This window comes from Xylona heveae, assembly GCF_001619985.1.
Source record: "Xylona heveae TC161 unplaced genomic scaffold L228scaffold_12, whole genome shotgun sequence".
In the NCBI taxonomy this organism is placed as follows: domain Eukaryota; kingdom Fungi; phylum Ascomycota; class Xylonomycetes; order Xylonales; family Xylonaceae; genus Xylona; species Xylona heveae.
This window is the reverse complement of record NW_017264204.1, coordinates 530,156-553,327: the sequence shown is the minus strand read 5'-3', so window position 1 is coordinate 553,327 and position 23,172 is coordinate 530,156. Positions and strand designations below refer to the sequence as shown.

Below are 23,172 nucleotides of genomic sequence, written 5' to 3'. Positions count from 1 at the left end.
TGTCAACATGTGGTTCGGAGATTCTTAACTTCTAGACCCAGGCTGTAGTGTACTGAATTTCAAAACCTATGACTCGCAAAAAGTGCAAGTCTTATTGACTGTGACCTGGATCAGCTCCGGAAGAGGCGCGGAAATATGGCTGAGAATAATCCCATCATGCCGGCCGTATCGCTACATGTGCTGGCTGAAAAGTCTCTCCACCAGCAGATCAATCCCGAATTGCTGGCATACTGCCCCACCATGGACCTTTTGGCGATGGGAGCCAAAGATGGTCATTTGAACCTATTTAGATTAGGAGGGCAGAGGGTCTTTAGCTATGTGCCCAAGGGGTACAGTCTAGCCATACAGAAACTCAAGTGGAAACCCAATGGTAAGTTCGTTTATCAACACTATCAACCACCAATTGTTCGACTCTAATCAACTTCTTTTTCAGGACAATTACTTGCAGTAGCATGGAGCGATCAAATTACTCGACTTATCAGTTCAGATAGCGGCAAAGTTGTTCATCAGCTCGATTTCTCTGCAGAAGGAGGTTCTCACGTGACTTGTATCGGATGGGGGACCAATCTGACAGATTTGAAAGCTGGGATGGGTGGGGAAACAAAGACAAATCGACATCCGCTGGAAGAAGTCCTTGGAGAAGCTGCTAAACGTCATATGCGTGATCTTGAGTCCGACCTTCCGAGAGAACTAGCTCTATTGGATATCGAGAGTAGCCTTCCGAAGCTAAGCATACTTCCTTCAGCGGGCAAGGAGTAAGTCAATATGCCCATAGCAATGGGGAATTTCATTATTGCTGATAGCGTGGGGGGAAAGTGAGGATATTTTTAGCTCCAGGCCTTCAGTGGATGCCATTTTTCATGTGAATGATCCAACGGCCGAAAAGTCTGTCGATGTTATGCTACTAGGGTTCGACAATGGCACAATCCACATTAGACTCTACGATTCATTCGATTTGGGCTCTTTTGAAATGAAGAAGGCGCTACCTTCATTGCAGATCTGTCGGCCTGTTCTGCACGCGTCTAATTCCTGTACTTCCACCCACGCATTACTCGTCGATACTGCTACGGCAAGCAATTCGAGTCAAGGGCTATATATTGTTCCTCTTGATCTCAAATTTATCTCTGGCATGGGCCAGTATCTTTCATTTATTGCTTCGAAGTCCACTCAGTTGCAGAACTTACTCAGATATATCGATCAGGTACGCGTCCAGCTGCAGCTAGAGTGGAAAAGCTCCCAGGACCTTCCTAGCAGATTTGTTCGGAATATCAACGAAACATTGGCTGAAAAATCACAAACAAATATCATCCAAGCAATGTATCATCTTGCTGTCACAGGAAATTGCTATCCTGAGATGAAGGAATGGTTGGTGGAAATACTTACGGAACGGGTATTAGCCGTGATAGCCTTCTCTCACTGCTGAAAGTGCGGCTAACAAGCATCAATTTGTAGGGGCATAAGCGTTGGGAAAAGGCAACCACATCTGGTTACGAGAACATTCGGAAACTGATCCATCAGTGTCTTCTACCGGCCCTCGAAAGATGCAACCTCCTCGTCAGTCGTCTTCGGGGATTCTCCCGTTACCAGCCTTCGAATGCTCTTTTCGGTTTATCGACATCCGAACTCGACGGAGTACTTGATACGGTTCATTGCCTGACTCTTGTGGCCCACACCGTCCTTCGTCAAGCTGGTATAGAACTTCAACAGTTTTCGGCATTCTCAACTTGGCTGAGACACGAGATTGACGTCCAAGCTTCTGACCCTTCAATTTCATCTGCCGATGACGCAGTGGAAAAAGACACTATCATTGATTATGCTAGATTGCTCGAATATATTCAAGGAGCCATGACTGTGAGCAGGATAGGGGGATTTTTCCAGCCTCATACGTCGCACAACTCCCAAATAGACGTTTCGAAGAAGGAGATGCTACCTAACGCCGTCATCGCGGAGAGATTCAGCGAGTACAATAAGGGCATTGGAACAGAAAAGGGCCTCCCAACATTCGAGGAAATAACAGGGAAGCTTGGCCAGCAATTTCAGCACGTATTCAAGAGAATCTCAGCAACAGGACAACGAGGTGTTGTTTTTGGCCGACCGATTCTACTTGCCTCGAAGTACCAGCCGACTGGACTAGATATGCGAATGAATTATGAGGTACAATACAATATCTCCAGCAACAGAACACATTCTAACGATATGGCAGAAAACCGATTCGGGCGAGGCTTTTGTCGTCTATGTTGCTATTGAGGTGAAAATCACAGGGCACTCAATGCGTATGTTCATGGATTGCATAAGTAATGACTGAAAAATGTTTGTTCGCCGTGCTAACCCAGAGATAGTCCAGGTATACCGAGTAACTCTCGACATTGAAGGTGGAGTTAGCTCGACACGAGCGGTCGAGGTTTCGACGATTAAGTTTGCTGCTGGCAGCATCAAGGACGCCGGTTTTGTGGACGATGAATTCATTATGGTTCTTTTCAATAACGAAGGTAAGAATGAATGTTTTGCAATCCCGTTGCATTCGCTGACGGCCTGCAAGATATTTCGCATCTATTGATGATTCCGTACAAAGGTCAAACAACACATCCCTTTAGGCTTCGGTATCGAACAGTGCCTCAAGAAACTAAAGCCGAGGAATGTTTGGCTTCCATGGACAGCATTGATTTTACTCGGGAGGCGATTACAAATTGCTCGTCTCATACTTTTGATGGTACTGATAAGTTCAGTCCAGTGCGAATTGAAATAAATGGAAGAAAGGGCCGCCGAGCTGTTTGTGTTCTAGACAGAGACCTGCTACGCTACAAAGTATTCGATCTAGACAGTGGCGGGGTAGATGAACTTGAGGCAGCGGGGAGTGAGTATGAAAACGAGGACATGATGTCTGAATGATGGGAGAATTTCTCGGGATTTCTGATCATAGTTCTTTCAATCCGAAAAGTTTGCGGCATCGCTTAGAGCTGGCGTTCCAGGAGGCATTATAAGGGCGTTATGGCAGAGGAATAAGGAGAAAACCAAGCTTCATCCGGGCATGATTTTCTACATTGTCGAGGGACTTGAAAAGCGGGATAGAGAGGGCAAATTTCTTCATCTACTGTCTGCATGATAGCGTGCTTTATCTCAAAGAAACCAGAAAAAGAAGAAAAGAACAAGAAGATTAATCGTATTGTCATTTACCCCAATGTGAAAGATATTGAGTGAGCACTAGAAACCCGCTGCTTGCGGCCTGGTACCCTCTAAGATACTTGCACCCGACTTTCAGGCATTATGATAGGCCAAGTGGATTTTGGCTGGGGGGGGGATTGCTGTAGCGATGTTCCTTAAAGTCCATAAGTGTTGCACACAAGCAGCGGAGCAACAGGAACTAAGCTTTGTGGGCTTTGTCTTTAGCAATCACCGTTGTATTAACGATTTGAGTCCATTCGACTACGTAAGCCATTTCGAAGTTCGACTGTGTATGGATATGATCTACTGCCGAAGGTCCACAGGTGTGTGAGCACTGAGTCTCACTGTTACTCTATGGTGCGGCAAGCATGCCTTGAGCAAAAACCTTCTGGAAGCACAAAGTAAACGACGCAACACTTTTTGACTCTTCATTCTGGCCGACCCCACTGAGAGAGCCCTCTTTCGGGTTTGGCCTCGTAGACTACTCTGGCCCGTGCGATTCCCTTTTTGATTCGTCGCCTTGAACAGGAAGTGGATGCCCCACGAGAGCAAGAAGAGAGAGAGAGAGACAGAGAGAGAAAGAAAGTGGGTAACAGTGAGTGGGTTGCTTGGCCGAGCGAGGACCTCTCCGATTATTTCGGCACCTTTCGATAATAATTTATTTGTTATTGCAATCCCTCATCGAGAGAGTGCGCGCCTTCCCTTCATCTCTGTAACTCATCACGCTTCACCTTAGACTTAAAGTTGGGACGGTCACAACTGCCGTCTAGCCATTTCCTTTCCTTTTTTCCCTTTCATATTCTCTTTCAGTCCGACTACGCTTGAGGGTTGCGCAGGCGAGCGTCTCTCTAACAATTCACGTGTTCTAAATCTTTCGAGACGTCAACTTTCGCTTCACCTCAACTTCCGCTTAAAACCGCACACTCTCTGCTTCGGTGACTCCGCCAAACCTCGCTGGTCCGCAGGGGGGAGCTTCTTCGTTCTCAAGAGACTACATCGGCTCATTTTCTGAAGCTGTTTCATCCTGTAAACCTTTTAATACTGCCCATTATGGATGTTAACCAAGTGCTTGAAGGCACTCTTTCTCCTGGTTTGTCGATTCTCGAGCTTTCAAGCCGAAAACCGTTTTCAACTAACCCACCTCTTTAGATGCCACCATCCGCCACAATGCTGAACAGCAACTAGCTCACGCAGCGAGCGTGGACTTTGTATGCAATTTTCCCCATCTCAACTGGCTTCTGCATTAACCCCTACAGCTGCTGACCGGGATTACAGTCAGGATACGTCACAACGCTTGCCCAGGAGCTTGCCAACGAGCAAGCTCAGCCCCACATTCGGACTGCTGCTGGTATTGCCTTGAAGAACTCCTTCTCTGCCAGGGAATATGCTCGACTACGGGAGGTGCAGGAGCGATGGCTGCAACAGGTCGACATTAATGTCAAAAAATCAGTAAAGGATCTGGCCTTGAAGACACTCGGCTCAAACGATGCGAGAGCTGGACAGTCTGCGGCCCAGTTTGTCTCCGCCATCGCGGCTATTGAGATCCCTAGAGCTCAATGGCCTGAGCTCATGGCTGTGCTAGTGCAAAACGTTGGTGAAGGCTCTGCCCATCTCAAGCAAGCCTCCCTTGTCGCCATTGGATTCATCTGTGAGACAGAGGATGGTGATGTGCGGGAAGCACTGACGGGCCACTCGAACGCCATCTTGACTGCTGTTGTGCAAGGTGCCCGGAAAGAAGAGTCGAATAATGACGTTCGTCATGCCGCCATGACAGCACTGTGTGACAGTCTCGACTTTGTCCGCAACAACTTCGAGAACGAGGGCGAGCGTAACTATATTATGCAGGTTGTTTGTGAAGCTACGCAGGCTGGGGATAGCCGAGTGGAGCAAGATGCCTTTGGCTGCTTGAACAAGATCATGGGCCTCTACTATGACAAGATGAGATTTTACATGGAAAAGGCTTTGTTTGGCTTGACAATTATGGGAATGAGAAATGAAGAGGAAGATGTCGCCAAGCTTGCGGTTGAATTCTGGAGTACCGTCTGCGAGGAGGAAATTGCGATTGAGGATGATAATGCTCAGGTATGCTCTCTCCGTTTACCCATGTCAACTCCCGGAAAACAACGTGTACTGATGATTATAGGCCCTCGCCGAAGGCTCGACCGAGATGAGACCGTACTTCAACTTTGCTCGGATCGCCACCCAGGAAGTCGTGCCCGTGCTTCTTGAGCTTCTCACCAAGCAGGATGAGGATGCGGGAGATGACGAGTACAATATCTCCCGCGCTGCTTATCAGAGTCTTCAGCTCTACGCTCAGGCCGTCGGTGCTCAACTTATTGCCTCTGTCCTGGGTTTTGTTGAGAACAATCTGCGTCACGAAGACTGGCACCATCGGGATGCTGCAGTGTCTGCCTTTGGCGCCATTATGGAGGGTCCTGATGAGAAAATGCTCGATCCCTTGGTCAAGCAGGCCATGCCTGTGTTGATCGGCATGATGGATGATAGCTCTATTCACGTCAAGGACTCTGCAGCCTATGCACTTGGACGCATTTGCGAGAGTGTCCCAGACGCGATCGACCCTGCCGTGCACTTGCCTCCATTGATTTCTGCACTCTTCACCGGTCTCTCCAGCAACCCCAAGATGGCTGGTTCATGCTGTTGGGCGCTCATGAACCTTGCCGAGCGCTTTGCTGGTGAGCCTGGCTGCAACGAGAACCCTCTCTCGAAGCATTTCCAGGACAGTGTCACTCATATCCTCCAGGTTACGGAGCGGTAAGGATTCATCTACTGCGATTACTCTTGAATTAGAAGCTAATCCTTAAGCCAGGGCCGACGCCGATAACCAGCTGCGCACTGCTGCTTATGAAGTATTGAACACTTTCGTTCTCAACTCTGCAAATGACAATCTTCCAGTCGTTGCGACCCTTTCGGGCGTCGTTCTCCAGAGATTAGAGAAGACTATCCCTCTCCAGCAGCAGATTGTTAGCGTTGAGGATCGCATCACATTGGAGGAAATGCAGACAAGCCTTATCAGCGTGCTCCTGGTATGCCTCTTGATTCATTGGCCCTGCCACTGACAATTGACTAACTTTATCCTTTAGGCGATCATCCAGAGACTCGAGGGAGAGATCAAGCCTCAGGCTGACCACATCATGCATGTCCTCTTGCAAGTTCTCAGTACTGCCAACGCCAAATCTAGCGTACCAGATACAGCCTTTGCCGCTGTCGGTGCGCTGGCTAGTGCTCTCGAAGAGGATTTCTTCAAGTACATGGATTCTTTTGCGCCATTCCTTTATAATGCCCTTGGTAATCAGGACGAACCTGGTCTGTGCGCGATGGCCATTGGTCTTGTCAGCGACATTACTCGATCCCTTGGAGAGAAGGCTCAACCGTATTGCGACACGTTTATGAATTACCTTCTCAACAACCTTAGGGTGAGTTTAAGGAAACCAGGTTCTAAGGAGCGGAGCGGAAGCTAACCTACCATAGAGCACAACACTCAGCAACCAGTTCAAGCCTGCTATTCTGCAGTGCTTTGGCGACATTGCCCAAGCCATTGGGGGTCACTTCCAAACCTACCTCTCTGTCGTTGCTCAAGTGCTGCAGCAAGCCGCCACTGTTGTGGCAGGCAACGACGGCTCGTACGAGATGCTCGACTATGTCGTGTCACTTCGCGAGGGTATCATGGATGCTTGGGGCGGCATCATCCTGGCGCTGAAGTCGGGCAATATTGGTTAGTTATTCCAGTCCTTTTCTGATACCTTCCATGACTACGATTTGCTAACTTTTGTTATCAGTGTCGCTTTTGCAACCCTACATTGACATCATTTTCCAGCTCCTTAGCATTGTGTGGCAGGACCCTAACCGGAGCGAGTCACTTTTCCGGGCCTCTATGGGAGTCATTGGGTATGTTGAGCGAGTCCAATCCAGTCACTGGGTCTTTCGAAGGCCATCTGCTGACAAGCTTTAGTGATCTTGCCGACGCTTTCCCCAACGGCGAATACGCACACTACTTCCGATCCGATTGGGTCACGTCAATGATTAAGGAGACAAGGTCAAACCGAGAATTTTCGTCCCGGACAACTGACACTGCTCGTTGGGCTCGTGAGCAAGTCAAGCGTCAAACGATTCCAGGAGTCAACCAGCAGGCTTGAGCTGCCTCTGCTCGAATTTTCTCGGCATGTTGTTTCTTCTCTTCTAACTAAGTGAGGACCTCTCAAGGGGCTGGCAGGGTCACAACGGCGTCCTAGACTGTTGGTCGACATAAATTCTCTGGCAGCGTTTGACTAATTACTCGAGCGCTCAGCCACGCCCAACTAGTTCTGTCTCTTTTTCTCTCTCCTTGGTTGCTTCTTTTGATGCGCTAGCTAGCTGAGAGCTTCTTCAGAGCTTCTTCAGGACTTCTTACTTTCTTCTTCTTCCTCGCTTCCCCTCCACCTAATTCCTCGAATCTATGCCTTGTCAAGTTCACCACCCCTCAATTTAACCCCAGGAATTTCCCAGTTTTGAGCCCCGCCCCCTGCCTCGCCTTCAATTCCCAAACCCCCGATCTGTCATTGTCTTCTTCAAAATCCCCCGGCGTCACACCTCTTCTTTTTCTTTTCTCCATCTCCCCCATTCTTCATTGTGTATAAAGAAGATCCCCCCCTCTGGTTTCTATGTTATTCCCCTACATGTACAGGATCTTTCCATATCGGGAATGATCTGATGCCCCTTATGTCAAGAGCCAATATTTTGTTTTTTCTAAACATTTTCTTCCCCTTTTCTTTTGATGTCGGTTCAAAGAATCATGTATGCCCCCAACTTTTGTATCCTTTCCTTTGCCTTTGAGCGAACCATTTAGAGCATGACAATGGCGAGCACAAATATGCTTTGCAACGTATTTTTTATAAAGTGGATGTCCATTGATATGTGATGACAGTCAAGGGGGAAAAGTGCTCGTGTACAATATCTCGTCATTCCCTGGATGGTTAAGGGCGAATGAAATACATTCAGAACCACCGGGCTAAAAAAAAAAAAAAATGTTCGAAAATACAGATACGTAAGGGCCCTTGCCATTGATCGTCTCTTGACACCGGAAGTGATGTCGATGATCTCATGATGGTAACCTTGTAAATTGCAGACCATCTTTGACAAAGTTTGATTAAAAACCCTTTTTTCCGGTAGTAGTGAGTTGTGTCATGATTTTCTCAAGCTTGCAGTCAAACAAAAAAAAAGGCTTTCTCAGATGTTTACAGAAGGCTAATGGGCATACACAATTTAGGCTCTGCGATCTACATCGTGACGATTAGTTCGACGTCGTGGTACAAAGGTAAAGTTGTTAAATGAATGCATACTGTTGACATGCAGGCCACGTGGGTAAATAGAAGACGTCATGCAATTTGTTCGGTCAGGATCTAGGTTCGAGGTGGCAATAGAGTACCTCCGTATTGACATGGTAGCATTGTCACACGAGGATCTGTGTCATTGAACACTTTGCCAAATGATGCTTTCAGTTTTCAACTTTTGTCGGGAAGTTATTGGTTCCTATTTTGACGTTTGAAATCTGTGATTATCTTTGGGCTTTCTGGATAATGACCTTTGTGTAATTAATTTATTGTCATCCATTTAATCTTGCGCACAGGATATATAAAAAAGTAAATTGTATTTATTTCTCATTTTTATCAATAAAATATTGGAGCTTTTCAAAGGTCGATAATATGACGGCCAGTAAAGTAAAGATTTTTTCATTTTTTTTTTTTTTTTTGGCTTTTTGTGCAGGACAGAAATATAGGATCGACCTGATGGCAAGAGGATGATGCGTCGCAAGCGTAGGATTGTCGGGCACACGTAAACCCGAAGTAAGCAAAAAGTGATGATCAATGATCAGTGATCAGTGATCCTCGCATCATTGCATTACGAAGCAGGCAAAGACGGTCAACTAAAATGCAAAGGCCCAAAAAAAAAAAAAAATTAAAAAAAAAAAAAAAGGTGTAAAGAAAGAATGGATTTGGGTAGATCAAATGTGAATGATCTGTTAAAGGGAGAGAGTGATGTCTTTGTTGGACCATGTGACACAAAAAGGCAGGGAAAGGACTGAGAAAGTTTATTGGGAGCTACGGAGCACAAGTACGTGTGACAATTGGGGCAGAAGGGGAAGAAAAGAGCTCACGCGGCCAAGTCCAGGGCCGGGCGTGCAGGGTGTGTTGATGCGGAAAAGGCGGATGACGATGTTGCAGAATGACCTTGGGGATGCCTTGGATGTGCCCTCCGGGTCCCTGAGGCGCGCGAGGGGGCGACTAAGGCAGGGACCGAGGGGACGCACCTGGTTTATGCAAGGCGTGTGTGTGTATGTGTGTGTGTGCAGAAGTACAGCCCGCAGCGAATAATACTTGGCTGAGCCAAAACGTGAAACCAAAAAAAGACTTTTTTTCTTCCAGTTTCGGGTTTCAACTGACGCACCACCAAGCTCATATTTAGGTAGACTTGATGATCAGGCAGCCTTGGTCACATGGCTTGTTTTTTCCCTCTCGCAAGGAAAAGAAGGGAGATGACGGTGATTGCGTGCTGCCTTACACCATCCTGATGATCTACACTAGAGGAGTACGTACGCACCTAGGCAGGGGGGACGTATTGCCTCGTACCTTTTATTTATTGCGCCTTACACCCCGCGAATGATGCTTAACCCCAGAAGCCAAGGAAGAAAAAAATCTCTCTTTATTCTCCGATTTCCCTTTTTCTCCCCTCTGAGCAATATGAGCAACACTTGCAAATAGGTCGCGTGCTTGGGGATACCAGAGTGGCGCCTTTTGGGATTGCCATCATGTAATATTCCCTTCTTTGCGTGACTCAACTCCGCTTTACCCGAATCGGAGGCGGAAGAGCGATGCAGAACCACTCCGATTGGCTACAATGACTCACCCGAACACCTCCGATGGCTCCGATCAAGGCGTGATTGGGTGAGTCAAGTTGTCGTGCCAGGCAATACATAAACACACGGCCACGCATGTTGGATGTTTTTTCGATCCTCAGCCGCTGCTTTCCTCCAAATACAAATCCAATCAAACAAGCATATTAATTTACTATGCGGCACAATCGTCGGAGAGTTCGTCCTCGGCAACGCCCCGGACGACAAACCAAATCCGACATCGCTAGCAGCGGCAGCGGCAACAACGGTAGCAGCCTCAGCTACAGCTACAGCAGCAGCGGATGCATCACCAAACATGCGCCCTACCCAACTGCGCTCTATCCTGCATCCATCCTACCTCGATCGATAGACATGTGCCGGTCCCGAAACACAGACTCCCATTCGCGACAGTGTCCACCGAGGCGGGGACAACAGTTGCTCTCCGCCTCGGAGGCAGACCAGCGCCGCATCTTTGGCGGCGAGATTGGCGAAAATATTAGCCTTTGTTATCCTATGCTGATGGTGGTCATGGACCTCTTTGGCGACCTTGATTATGTGGATCCCTGAACTTTCGAAGAGATGCAAAGACGGACGAGCGACTGGAACGAAGATTTTCTACAAACACACATATATCCGAAACGATAAAACTCCTTGACGCGGTGTATGGCCAAATTCAATAAAGAGGCCAATCCAGCCCAGGATCTTAGGCTCTAAACCGGCTATACTCAATACTCATGTCTCCGACATACATCGTTGAGCCTTTCTTTATTTTCGCTCTCCTCAAAGCGGATTGCGGAAAAAACACAAGCAGGCCATCTTTCATGGACGTGCTTCTGCTTGCACTGGACCAGATCGTACTCTCTCGCTCTCAATACCTCTACAGCTGAGAGCTGAAGCCAATCATGCGATGTCGGAGACCAATTTATACTCAAATGGGGTTGATACGACCTGACATTGGACGACTGGTGCACCGAACCTTCTGAGAGTCAAAGGCGTGGGAACAACACTAGGTGAAGACTTGCAGCAGTGAAGGTCAGCGGACAAGATCCGTTTGGACTGGATCGGTCTATAAAAGCCTAGTCCCTAGGACTTTGATCATGCATAAACATCAGCCATAGCAGCTGTCCTTTCTGGATGGTGGTGTGCTCGCGGGAATGAGAAGCCGTTCCGCTTGAGCTCCATCGCCAGGGAGTTGACGCCTAGACATGTCGTGCTTCTCGGAGGGAATTGATATGAAGGATTTAATATCCGATAGAGATGGCGAATCATCACGGGTGGACTGGGGAGGGTGAGATGTGATTGAAGACTATTGTATTACATACGAGCATCTTTGGTGGGATGGTCAGAGAATTAGATTAGACCTTAGAGATTACGGAGCAATCCAAATCTTTTACATCCTTATACAGTACATATCGATGACCTTTCCGAACAAAGTGATTGTAGTTGATCAAATTACGTGATACTAAACTGTGTACTAATTTTTTGAGCACTTCCAGAACGGCCCAAAACTTTCAATGAAGCCAGTGGTGGAAAAACTGGGGCACAGGCAGCCACAAGGACTGCCCTGCATCCGAGTACGGAGTAGCAGCAAGCCACATAATAGCGATGTCATAGTGTGCAGTGGAAAGTACCGGTGTGGCTTGACCCATCAACCAAACAAAAGGGAGAAAGACCAAGACAACAAACAGGATTTTCCCACCGTTAAAGAAGATGATGGTACAGTGGTATCATGTCAAAGGAAGACGAGAAGAGAAAGGGGGGCCGCTATAGGCCGGCAATTGCAGGTTAAACCCCCCGGATTAAGCTTTGCTTTTGGATCCAAGGAACTTGCTAAAAAACCCTGGTTAGGGTGCCCTGGGTGACAGCTGGAGCCGAGCCGTGACGTAGTTAAATCGTGGAGAAATGGCCCCAAATTTCCCAGGAACAAAACAAAATACTTCCACAAAGGACGAATCGAAAATGGACAAGAATTGTAGTAAATTCATTTTATTTACCCATCGCCTAGCTCGAATTCCCATCATGCTTATTTCCCCAATGTCTAGTTTGGGGAAAGGGCCAAAAAAGGAGGGTAAAAGGCAGAATGGGATAACCCCTGCACGGGATTGGCTAAGGCCATAAAACATGAATCCTGTTAGAAACGTTATGTTAGGATGATGATGTTTTTTGCTTGGCATCACGCTTCTTTTGTGTGACGACGTTATTCTTCCTCGCTTCTCTGGATATTTGAACTTCTCCAACTCTCCATACCTTTCGAATCGTGATTCTTCTTCTCCTTAGACTGCCCACCTTTTGACACCACTCTCCCTCCAGCTTGACTCCTTTGCCCAAAGGACACGGCCTTGTCGCCGCGGTGCTGTCCTGTCGCGTCCACTTTGATTCCATTTTTTTAATAGTACCTCCGCATAATTTAGAGTTCATTCTTCATCCTCTTCATCGTTTGACGCCGACATCTCACCTCCCCTGCGTCAAGTTACCGGCATCATGGGTTTCTTCTCACGTCGCAACGAGACTGCTGCTGCCAACGGCACTACCGCAGCACCTGTTGATGGCCATCATCATAATCATCATACTGGCAAACACGCGGCAACCACAAATGATTATGGTGACCCGAGCGTCCTGAACAGCCGCCCTCCGTTTGGCCAGTGGCTCAAGGCAACATGGCTGGACATTATTACCATGGTCTGCATGGGCGCCATTGGTCTTGGTGTAAGCTACGAATGATTCCCATGTAACTGATTTCTGCATGAAAGAATCTCACATTCGACAGGTCTATGAAGCACACCCTGCCCCGACTCGCTCGTTCCCGGTCTATTTTCAGGACGGCGAGGTTGTCTATCCCGAGTTTGCCTACCCTCTGCGCAAGGAGATTGTCCCCATCTGGGCTGCTGCCATGCTTGGTGCTCTTGTGCCCATCTTTATTATCCTTTGCATGCAGATCCGCATCCGCTCCTTCTGGGATACAAATAACGCCATCATTGGGCTCCTCTACTCGCTCATCACCGCCGCTGTCTTCCAGGTCTTCCTGAAATGGCTCATCGGAGGCCTACGTCCCCACTTTCTTGATGTCTGCAAACCCGCATTGCCTGTGGGCCAGCCGCCGTCAGGAAATGGATTTGCCAGCATCATGTACGACCGCAGCATCTGCACGGGCGACACAAATCAGATTGACGACTCCCTTGAATCTTTTCCCTCTGGTCACTCGACCGCTGCCTTTGCCGGCTTTGTGTTTTTGTATCTTTACCTCAACGCCAAGCTCAAGGTCTTTTCCAACTACCACCCTGCCATGTGGAAGATGATTGCCATTTACGCTCCGATTCTCGGTGCCACTCTTATTGCTGGCGCCTTGACCATTGATGAATTCCACAACTGGTGAGATGCATCCCCACTCCTGGCTCTCTCCTGGCCTATCCTAAGGGCAAAATGCTAACCCAGAAAACAGGTACGATGTCGTCGCCGGTGCCGTCATTGGAACCGTCATGGCCTTTTCCGCTTACCGCATGGTCTACGCTTCCGTACGTTTTACACCTTATTTCATATTCTCATCCCATAACCCCTCCTCGCACATCTCAGATGTCTTCCATAATCTTTTCTCCAAAAATCAAAATGCTGACTGCACTTGCAACAGGTCTGGGACTTTCGATTCAACCATATCCCTCTCACCCGACACTTGCCATTCAGCTACGGCGCCGGCGCGCCCGGCGCAGGTGGTTTCCACACGGCCATGTTCACTCGCAAGGCTGGCTGGGGCCACCCTGACGGTGCCATTGGCGGCGCACCCTTCGACACTGCCGCTGGGACCATGGGCACCGGCGCAGCGGCCGGAACCCACTCTGGTGCAGGCCACCTCGGCGGGTTCGGCCACCACAATCACCACGGCCATGGCCTCGGCCACAGGGAAAGCATTTCCAGACGTCCTGTCGCTGGCACTGAGCAAATGGTCTAGTTGCATGACTAGTGATCATATCGTATTCCCCAAATCCTCATCCTTACTTACCATCCTCTTTTGAAAGACTTCAATAATACCGGTGCATACATAATTTTTCTTCCCCCTTTGGTCCTCTTGCACTCGATACCTTGTTTCCAATGCTCCTCTATTAGTTGTCAAGCATGCATCATTTTGTCGCTAAGGCGCACCGCTTGCATTTTCTATTTTCTCATTTCTGCATTCTGTGGGAGGACGGGATGACTCAATTACCTTTTTTCTTTAGCCGGGGGAAATGTGGTTTGGATTGGCGTTTCGACTATTACTATTGTCCTCAAGCATAAGCATAGGCATAAGCAGAGCATAATCATATCTTAATTATTCATCATCATCTTCTATCAAACCAGTCAGAGTCATATGCAGTGTGAAATGACAATTTCCCAGGTACCTGAATCCGGCTCTGTTCGAATGATTGATTGATGGACTGGCGATAGAATGTTCAACGCTATGCTAAGACAATGCTTGCATGCCCTATGCTAATTGACCTCCTTTTTAAACTCGTACGTTGACCGCTGAATTTTTTTCCAAAGAAAATGAAATGAAATGCAAAGAAATGACACTGCTAGATGAGACAAGAAAAAACAATGTATATGCTGATGCCAAGATATACTTCAGAAAAGGAACAGATAAGTCTGTGAAAAATCAAGAAAAAGGCCTGCTCTTCTTGTTTCCACAGTTCACTGCTGCTGCTGCTGCTGCTGCTGCTGTTGCTGACTCTCCTGCCCACCCGTGGTCATCACAATCTCCATCTTGACTCGTGCATCGCGCACCGTATGCGGTTCATCCATCTTCTCGTCCAGCGCGAAGCGGAGATACGCAAGGGTGTCATTAAACGCGGTACTCGCGCCCTGGGGATCGCTCCTGAACTGTGCTTCGGCAGCGAAGCGGACCGATCGGGCCGCTAGCCATTCGTCCCAGTAGGCCTTTGTTTCTGCGAGATAAGGTGTTTTGTCGAGGGGAACGTTCCAGCGTAGGGATTTATCTCGAGCGATGCCCTCAAACCAGGCAGCCATGTGGGGCCAGCGGTCGTCGTCCAAGCCGGGGAAATGGACGAGCATGTCTCCGGGTTTCCCTTCGAAGCCGTCGTGTAGCTCGTAGGCATTGAACCAAGTGCGCGGTTGGTAGACAGCGCCGGCACGAAACTCGGGGTCGTTGAGCATGTATGCCATGGCGACCTGGTCGGCGTTGATGCCGAGCTCGACGTTCTGCACGTACATGGGGAACGCCATGGCCTTGGTCAGCATCCGGATGGACCATTCCGAGACGCGGATGAAAAAGACGCCTGTGGTGAGGCTGTTTTGGTCGCGCGATGCGATGAGGTGGATGTGTGCAAAGGGGTCGGTGGGAGGGCCCTTCGGCCCGCCGGAGGAGTACCATGATGGTGCGGATGCAGCGAGGTCTGCGGCGGAGGGGAGAAAGGGAGGCGGAAGGAAAATGTCGACTGGGATCGATGGGTTGATGAGGATGGTGTCGGCGTCAAACCACCTGGTTGTTTGGTAAATGAAGGGTTAGCAGGCAGGGCTCGGAGGCATTGAAAATGGGAGAGGAGATGCGATTGAAAGAGGAATTCACACTGTCCGATGGCTTGTGGACTTACATGATCCATTCTGTTCTTTCCTCTGGGGACTTTGCGAGCTCTCGGACCAGCAATGAGAGCAGGTAGGATGGCTTGCTCCATCGTGCGCGCGCGATTTGATACCGCAGCACCTGCACGGGATAACCCCAACGCTCGCCGTGCTCTTGGTGAGTCTTCAGGGCGCTCTCCAGGAGCTCGTTCTCCGGACCGTAGAGCATCGTCGCTTTCGTGATGCGGCGTCCGCCACTTGAACTTTCGCCTATTTGGTGATGTTTTGTGGCGGCGGCACCTACACCTTGAGCTTCTGCCGATCGTGAGGCTTTGCTGGCGCCCAACGGTCGCACTCCATGTGCCGCTGGTACTCGTAGTGATCCATGGGATTGGAAAGATTGCAGCAGCCAGAGTAAGCCGATGAAAATTCCGAATGCTAGAACAAGGCTACGCGCCAGACCGGGCTATAATTCGCATCGTAAAATCCCACCAAGTCAGCGAAATGCAACAGACTGAGTAGGGTCGTCTTTCTGTGTGAGTGGGTGTATATATCGTTGGCATCGAGATAAGGTTTACTACATAAAAGCAAATCGCAATGATCCTACTTTAAAATTCGGTAATTGTTAGAAACGAAATTGGTAAACCTGCATCAGTGGCGTTTGGAAGCAAGGGCGCATTGGTCCATCATGAACCTGTGTGTATAAGGTGCACCAGAGACTTGAAACCAAAACAATAATTCCGACTTACCCTTCGGTCCCATGGCGCTGTGTAAGAGACGGTGCGACGGTTATAGACGGCCAAGGCTCTCGTTAGTAGCGGAGATTGATCCGAACGAATAGCAAGTGCCGATGAGACGGGATAGGCGTTCTTGGTGGGCGAAATGACCAGCACTTCGTTTCTGCCTTTTGAGTTTCAGCTATCCCGCCTGCAAACGAAGTGAATCGAGTATTGATTATGAGAAAAGAAAATCTAGAGGAAGTAGAAGAGAAGGGGTCGGAGAATCTTAGTTGCGATCTACCCCAGATGAGAGGAGGGACCTATGGATCCCATGCCTTGGCCGTCGCGCTGTGCTGATCTCTTTTTTCGTTTCATGCGGGCCCCCATCTGACGAATCCCTCTTTCCTGTTTCCGCAAGGTCCCATGTCTGTTCCTTGATGTTTTGACCACCTCTGTCCTGCGTTGAACTACCATCTCCGTCCCCGAAAATCTCCCGGGCGGCCTCTTGTTGGCCAAGTCCCCGTCTTGGGTTCCTTTTTCGTCACCGTTTGTCGCCCTGCTGATCTTTGTGGTGTTCATGGGTCTGCATAAACCCTTGGTCATCGGCACATAGTTATTGGCTGTTGTTGTGCAGCCAAGCTACTGTTTGAGAATCGAAAAGGAAAGAGTCCCGGGGCCGAGAATATCGAACATCGGGCCAAATCTAGCCTGTTGTCCCGTTAATAGCAATAATTGCACGAGGTAAATCGTGTGACTGCGGCTTGCATCAATGTCTCCAATTAGCTCTAGAGAGCCTTTCAATTACCTTGTCAAATTCCATTAAGTGCATCAGTAAACCCAAGGTAGACGACTCTATAAGAGATCTTGTCAAGATTTAGCACGTGCCGTGGTTTCAATCGATGCAAATGTCATCAGCATAAAGTCAATGACGAGCTCATCCTCGTTTGTCGATGGTTGGGCGAATCTGATTCTAGCCCCGGCATCGTGGCTGCCACCAGTCTGCCGCCCGCCACTCTACCATTCGAAATCTCGTTCTGCTGTGATAAAAGTTCCCCACAACGGTCGTCAAATTAGACACGATGGCTTCTTGGCTGTTATCTCTGACCCTCTGGCATTTTCTCGGCCTCGGTGTCGACAATGCAGTAAAGACAATTAATTGTACACCATGAGTGAAAGCTGATTTGATCCGTTCGATCAACAATTGTTTATTTTGTTGTTCACAATGGATTTGATCCTTCAAAGGGAGGTCGCCACCGTCGACCCCAGCACGCCCTTTCGCGCAACAGAGTATCATGTCCATCATACCTGGGCCAAAACCTTCCATACGCGGCCTGAGCTCTATATCCGGCCTCATTCAACCGAAGAAATCCGCAAGGCCGTAAATCTCGCTCGAAGCTGTCGTAAACGAGTTGTGACGGTCGGATCCAGGCACTCACCGAGCGACATTACCTGCAGCTCCTCATGGATGGTCAATCTCGACCACTTCTCCCAGATCTTAAATGTCGACATTTCCACTCGGCTCGTTACCGTTCAAAGCGGCATCCGACTTTTCAGACTAGGAGATGAGCTGGAGAAGGTCGGATTAGCCCTGGATAATCTGGGTAGTATTGATGAGCAGTCTGCCGCAGGCGTGATAAGCACTGGCACACATGGCAGCTCTCTCAAACACGGGCTTATCAGCCAGTCAGTGCGCGCTCTCAAGATTATGCTTGCAAATGGAGAGGAGTTGTCTTGTAGTGCAGAGGAAAATGTTGAGCTCTTTCGTGCAGCTCTACTCTCCTTAGGTGCTCTAGGCATCATCACTGAGATCACTTTCGAGGCTGTCCCTTCGTTTAAGATTGAATGGACACAATCGCTGCAGCCACTGGACGAGGTCGTCCAGTCATGGGGCACAATTTGGAGAGAGGCAGAATTTGTTCGCTGCTGGTGGCTTCCTTACTTGCAGCGGGCAATTGTCTGGAAGGCCGACAAGACTGAAAAGCCACTCTTGTCGCCTCAAAGGAGCTGGTATGGCGGATTTGTCGGGTTCCATACCTATCAGGTGCTTCTGTATATCTCAAATTGGTTTCCACGGCTTTTGCCGGCGATTGAATGGTTTGTGTTTGGTATGCAATATGGATTCAAAGATGGTGCGAGCACCACGGCTGTGGAGCCCGGACGGACTGGTCTACTCATGGACTGTCTCTTCTCACAATTTGTTAATGAATGGGCTATTCCATTGGAGAAGGGGCCCGAGGCAATACAGCGCATCTCGTTATGGCTAAATGGCCAAAAGGAAGCATCGGGTATTCCGTTCGATAACAAGGGCCTCTACGTACATTCGCCGGTTGAGGTCCGGGTATCAGACACATCAATATCCACGAGTCCAAGGCCTTACCTGGACCAGACAGTCGCAGATGGACCTACTCTCTATCTAAACTTTACGCTCTACAGACCGTTCTATCGGGATCCTCCATGCCGCGCCCGCTACTATGAAGCTGTGGAGTGGTTGATGAAAGAATTAGGTGGACGGCCGCATTGGGCCAAGAATTTCGACCATGCGAATAATCATGAAATTGAAGAAATGTATCCAGAGCTGGGCAATTGGCAGCGCGTCCGAGATCGCGCTGATCCCGAAGGCATGTTCGTTGGAGATTGGCACCGGAGGCATGTCATGCCAGAAGGCCCCCTTCTCTTGCCTCTTGAGGAGAGGGAAAAGACTCGAGTTCCTGCACGTGGAGGTGGTGTTAATTGGTTTGGCCAGCAGGCTCTCCAGATGCTCACACTCGAAGCGGATGGAGAGGATGAAAAGCTGAGCATCGATTTGGATGGCTTGGGAGGCGTCTCGGAAGGAGGCAAGGTCTTTCTCACTCGGGAGGGAAGGGAGGCTCTGGATGATTTCCTCGATGATCTCATTGAAAAGAGGCATTTGTCTGTTGCTGAGGGACTTTTGAACAACTGACCGTGACCGTTGGATATGTCAGGGGTTATTTCAACGTATAAAATGTTCTATTCGGACTGATTTTGCATAAGACATGTCGACGTTGAAATAGGGTCGACTAATTAGTATGGCAGTCAAATTAATATGATCAGTCAAAGCATTAAACTTATCACTTGTTGCCCGTATCACAATCAAATTTCGCAGACCCTACAAGCGTCACAAAGGCACCATAATTTGAAAAGATTGAATAATTAGATGATCCATTTCAGACTCCGTTACCAATGATTTACACCCATGAACCAGAGATGAAGAAGAAATAGCAGAGACCTAATGAACACGAATGCGTGCGCGATCTGCATATCTACCACCAGATTGCCTCATCCCAATACATCCGAATAATAAGACACAAAGAGCAGGTATTTCAAAACTTTTCGAATTAAGCATGACGATTGTACTTTCCAACGACGATACAGTGGTCTCTCTCGAAGGGTTCTAGAGACAAGAATTAGCACAAGTTATGGGACTGTTCGGAAGGCGTAGTGGCATCTTACCTAGCGTCAGCTGTTCGAGAGGCTTGATCTTGTCTTCTCTCATCTTTTGCACCTCTCTGGCAAAAACGGCTTCGGGGGCAGCAGTACTGTCGATACAGTTCGCCTTGATGGAGATGAGAATACCACCGCCAGTCTTGAGGAAAAGAGAGGCGTTCAATGCGACGATACGAGCCTGGTCAGGCTGGGCAACATCGGCGAAGATGACGTCGACCATGGATACCAGCATACGGTAGCGGAGAGGGTGACGAGCGTCCTCAATGATAGGGATGACGTTGGTGCGGTGGGTGGCCATGTTGATCAAGTCACGTCCAGAGCGGTGCGAGAACTCAACGGCAAAGACGGTACCAGTAGGGCCGACAATGTCAGCAACGTGGGAGACGGAGGTACCGGAGGCAGCACCAAGGTAGAGGACCTTGGAGCCTGGGCCCATAAAGATCTGGTCGACACCACCAAGGATACCGGCAGCAAGCTTGCTTCGGAACGGGTTCCACACTCTGTATTCGGTCTTGGTAGCAGGGGCGACTTCGCCATTGACGGTCTCGGTATTGGGTGTCTCAACAGCGATGCGCTTCTCGCCATAGACGGATTCACCAGGGGTCAAGTTCTTCGTGACAAGCATGTCCTCCTTGCCACGGGCAACGAAAACACCGGCATGACGATGGGGCTCCTGAAGGCGATTGTGAGCAACAAATCCCCATATGATTGATGAGAGTCGAATTGAAACATACAACGATGGTCTTCGCACCGCCCCTGGCACCAGGCTTGCCACCACCACGGCCACCTCTGGGAGCGCCGCGACCACCTCTGGGGGCACCGCGACCGCCTCTACCACCTCCTCTAGCGGGAGCACCACCTAAAGAAAAATTGTTAGTTCTCATGCTCGAAATTTATCAGGGTCTTTCAAGCGTCAACAGGTCATTGAAGTGGCAAGACTTTGCGAAAAGCAAAAGATCTCTCTGAGGAGAGCCATTAAGCCAAAAAAATCACCAGAAACAATGACCTGACGACTTTTCAATGAACGAGAGTTTGGGGTTTACTAACCACGGCCACCACGACCACCTCCTCTGGGTGCACCTCCGCGACCACCGCCTCGGGCACCGCCACGGGGACCTCCACGGCCTCCTCTAGGTGTGAAAGCCATTATTTTATGGCGAAATTCGATTCTTCGTAGATGAATTAATTAAGGGCTGCGCGCTCCCAGGACCAGTCGCGCAAGTCCAGCAGATTGTCAGGTCAGGCAGTATCGCAGATTGACGGCCGGACAAAGATTCTAGAGATTGAGCTTTTTCGCTCGACGCTTAGCCTAACTCGCTAAGACTTTTTGAGACGAGCCTTGGTACCAAAAGCGTCAAAATACCAGACTTCTTCAAGAAAAAGACACGTTAAAGTAAGATAAATATTTCAAATAGTCATGACTAGTATAATAAAGTGCTTGAAAACAGCCTGGCCAAGTTTTCCGGAAATTGAAGCGTTGAGTCTTTGGCAAATAGACATCAGAAACAAATTAGTAGGGTTGAGCCCTCGGATGCGGCTCCGCACTAGTCTCGCGAGAAACAGAACCCACCGAAATTCGAAATACCAGTTGTAGACGACGACAACCAGAGTACGGCCTTCGCCCATCAACGCCAGGATGGTACGTTATCGCCATTATTTTTCGCGGATTCATGGATTTTGCAGTCGATTTCCCCCCGAATTCCAGCATTCTGTCACTGTTCCGAAAGAATTCATGATCGCTGCGAAGTTGAACTTTATCGAGACGCCCTTGGACTGACGATGATATTCTTTCTAGCCGCGCTACGGAGCAACTGAGATCGCACCCACCAAGTCGGCCCGCGCCCGCGGTGCCTACCTCCGTGTCTCTTTCAAGAACACTCGTGAGACCGCCCAGGCCATCAACGGCTGGAAGCTCCAGCGTGCCGTTCAGTTCCTCGAGAATGTCAAGTCTCACACCGAGGCCGTCCCCATGAGGAGATACGCCGGCAGCACTGGTCGTTGCGCGCAGGGTGAGTGATGGAAATTCTTTTCAGTGTGGTTTTGCGGGGGGTTTTTAAAAGGGAGGGAAGAGGTCTATGTGTCGAGCAGTGAAGAGGGCTTTCTGGAGGATTTGGAGAAGATATGGAGAAGCGAAAGGAGCATGCAAGTTTTTGGAAGAATAAAAAGGCTGAGACTTTTCGTACAACAGGCAAGCAGTGGGGTGTCAGCAAGGCCCGCTGGCCCGTCAAGTCTGCGGAGTTCCTCCTCGACCTCCTCCGCAACGCTGAGGCCAACGCCGACACCAAGGGTCTTGACACCGGCAACTTGATTGTCAAGCACATCCAGGTCAACCAGGCCCCCAAGAACCGACGACGCACATACCGTGCCCACGGTCGTGTAAGAATTCCCCGCTCCGATACGATCAGACAGTCTTGAATAGACTGTCTCAGAATCAAGAAGGAAACTAACGACTTTTCGCATTGATTAGATCAACCCCTACATGTCCAACCCTTGCCACATTGAGCTCATCCTGACCGAGGGTGAGGAGGTTGTCCAGAAGGGTCCCCAGGTTGTCGAGCGCGAGCAGGGTCTTCACTTCAGCTCCAGACAGCGGGGTGCTCGCCGGGCGCGGGCCATCACCGCTGCCTAAATCATTGGTTGTCAGGTGAAGGTCGTGGGAGAAATAAGGATGGCTTCGTAAACGGCAATTGGCGCTGTATTTATGGCTGCATTAAAAGCTGATGACAAGGCCTAAAATTCAAATTTTCTTGCATCAATCTGGGATTTTTTTGTTTTGACTGTTCCAACAATTGTCTGACCATCTGTGATCTGTCATTGAAATTTGGAGACCGAGGCACTTTATTTGAGACTGAGGGAACTTATTCATGAGTGTTCCTCCGAGTCATGATCTACATGAAGCATATCCAATTTACCCCCGAACCTACCAACCTAACTCCAATATGCATCCTCAAGAAGTAACGGCATATCATTTCGGCCATTATTGCAATAGCAGGTCCAAGCGGATTACTAAAGACGAAGGTGGGTCTCCAACCTCAAACGCTTCGTGGGCTGTTGCCATCGTTGCCATCGTATTGGGGACCATCCCACCGAGCACGTCAAAATCGCGCTTCAAGTGTCCCCCCGGACGATGTCGACCCCATTTCGTTAGCGCAACCTTTACCCGTTTAGGTATCTTAATAGCTGACCCCCGCCAGGTTCCCTCGGTCCTGGGGACAGTATAGCTGGGTCTCCGAGTACGAGTATAAACCCTCCATATCTCAGTGTGTTTCCACTCACTTTTCACTTTTCCTTTCTCTTCAATTGATACTATTGATCAATATCCAATTACAACTGGCATTGCCTCCGAAGCAACGACCGTGATCACGTCCTGCCTCCACCTCAGTCAATCCAAAC

At 49.1% G+C, this 23,172-nt stretch overlaps 8 protein-coding genes across 8 annotated transcripts; 6 read left to right on the top strand and 2 right to left on the bottom strand.

Annotated features, from left to right (window-relative positions):
• Positions 1–156: 156 nt before the first annotated feature.
• L228DRAFT_271053 (hypothetical protein) lies at positions 157–2,889 on the top strand (the record flags this gene model as incomplete). The annotated part of the gene is made up of 7 exons (XM_018335478.1): positions 157–370; positions 434–755; positions 817–1,390; positions 1,453–2,154; positions 2,204–2,273; positions 2,340–2,489; positions 2,540–2,889. 7 exons carry the CDS (start codon positions 157–159, stop codon positions 2,887–2,889), a joined length of 2,382 nt encoding a protein of 793 aa, XP_018185288.1.
• Positions 2,890–4,212: 1,323 nt separating this feature from the next.
• On the top strand, positions 4,213–7,316 carry L228DRAFT_214734 (importin beta-1 subunit; the record flags this gene model as incomplete). Its single annotated transcript, XM_018330045.1, has 9 exons — positions 4,213–4,252; positions 4,312–4,370; positions 4,438–5,244; positions 5,306–5,934; positions 5,990–6,206; positions 6,264–6,596; positions 6,652–6,895; positions 6,960–7,068; positions 7,133–7,316. 9 exons carry the CDS (start codon positions 4,213–4,215, stop codon positions 7,314–7,316), a joined length of 2,622 nt encoding a protein of 873 aa, XP_018185287.1.
• A 2,909-nt stretch (positions 7,317–10,225) lies between these two features.
• Positions 10,226–10,615, top strand: L228DRAFT_271051 (hypothetical protein; the record flags this gene model as incomplete). Its single annotated transcript, XM_018335477.1, has 1 exon — positions 10,226–10,615. One exon carries the CDS (start codon positions 10,226–10,228, stop codon positions 10,613–10,615), a length of 390 nt encoding a protein of 129 aa, XP_018185286.1.
• A 1,553-nt stretch (positions 10,616–12,168) lies between these two features.
• L228DRAFT_250804 (acid phosphatase/Vanadium-dependent haloperoxidase) lies at positions 12,169–14,433 on the top strand. The gene is made up of 4 exons (XM_018333415.1): positions 12,169–12,754; positions 12,816–13,417; positions 13,488–13,560; positions 13,674–14,433. The coding sequence occupies exons 1-4, from the start codon at positions 12,530–12,532 to the stop codon at positions 13,989–13,991; spliced, it is 1,218 nt and encodes a 405-aa protein (XP_018185285.1). The 5' UTR covers positions 12,169–12,529; the 3' UTR covers positions 13,992–14,433.
• On the bottom strand, positions 14,374–16,587 carry L228DRAFT_250803 (glycosyltransferase family 34 protein). The gene is made up of 3 exons (XM_018333414.1): positions 16,346–16,587; positions 15,628–16,061; positions 14,374–15,515 (listed from the first exon to the last, which is right to left on the bottom strand). Exons 1-3 carry the CDS (start codon positions 16,355–16,357, stop codon positions 14,708–14,710), a joined length of 1,254 nt encoding a protein of 417 aa, XP_018185284.1. The 5' UTR covers positions 16,358–16,587; the 3' UTR covers positions 14,374–14,707.
• A 745-nt stretch (positions 16,588–17,332) lies between these two features.
• L228DRAFT_250801 (D-arabinono-1,4-lactone oxidase) lies at positions 17,333–19,582 on the top strand. Its single transcript, XM_018333413.1, has one exon. The coding sequence runs from the start codon at positions 17,537–17,539 to the stop codon at positions 19,253–19,255; it is 1,719 nt and encodes a 572-aa protein (XP_018185283.1). The 5' UTR covers positions 17,333–17,536; the 3' UTR covers positions 19,256–19,582.
• L228DRAFT_250799 (Fibrillarin) lies at positions 19,363–21,144 on the bottom strand. The gene is made up of 4 exons (XM_018333412.1): positions 20,827–21,144; positions 20,514–20,638; positions 19,786–20,452; positions 19,363–19,726 (listed from the first exon to the last, which is right to left on the bottom strand). The coding sequence occupies exons 1-4, from the start codon at positions 20,924–20,926 to the stop codon at positions 19,671–19,673; spliced, it is 948 nt and encodes a 315-aa protein (XP_018185282.1). The 5' UTR covers positions 20,927–21,144; the 3' UTR covers positions 19,363–19,670.
• Positions 21,145–21,415: 271 nt separating this feature from the next.
• On the top strand, positions 21,416–22,408 carry L228DRAFT_241480 (ribosomal protein L22; the record flags this gene model as incomplete). The annotated part of the gene is made up of 4 exons (XM_018331332.1): positions 21,416–21,418; positions 21,575–21,788; positions 21,968–22,155; positions 22,247–22,408. The coding sequence occupies 4 exons, from the start codon at positions 21,416–21,418 to the stop codon at positions 22,406–22,408; spliced, it is 567 nt and encodes a 188-aa protein (XP_018185281.1).
• Positions 22,409–23,172: the final 764 nt, after the last annotated feature.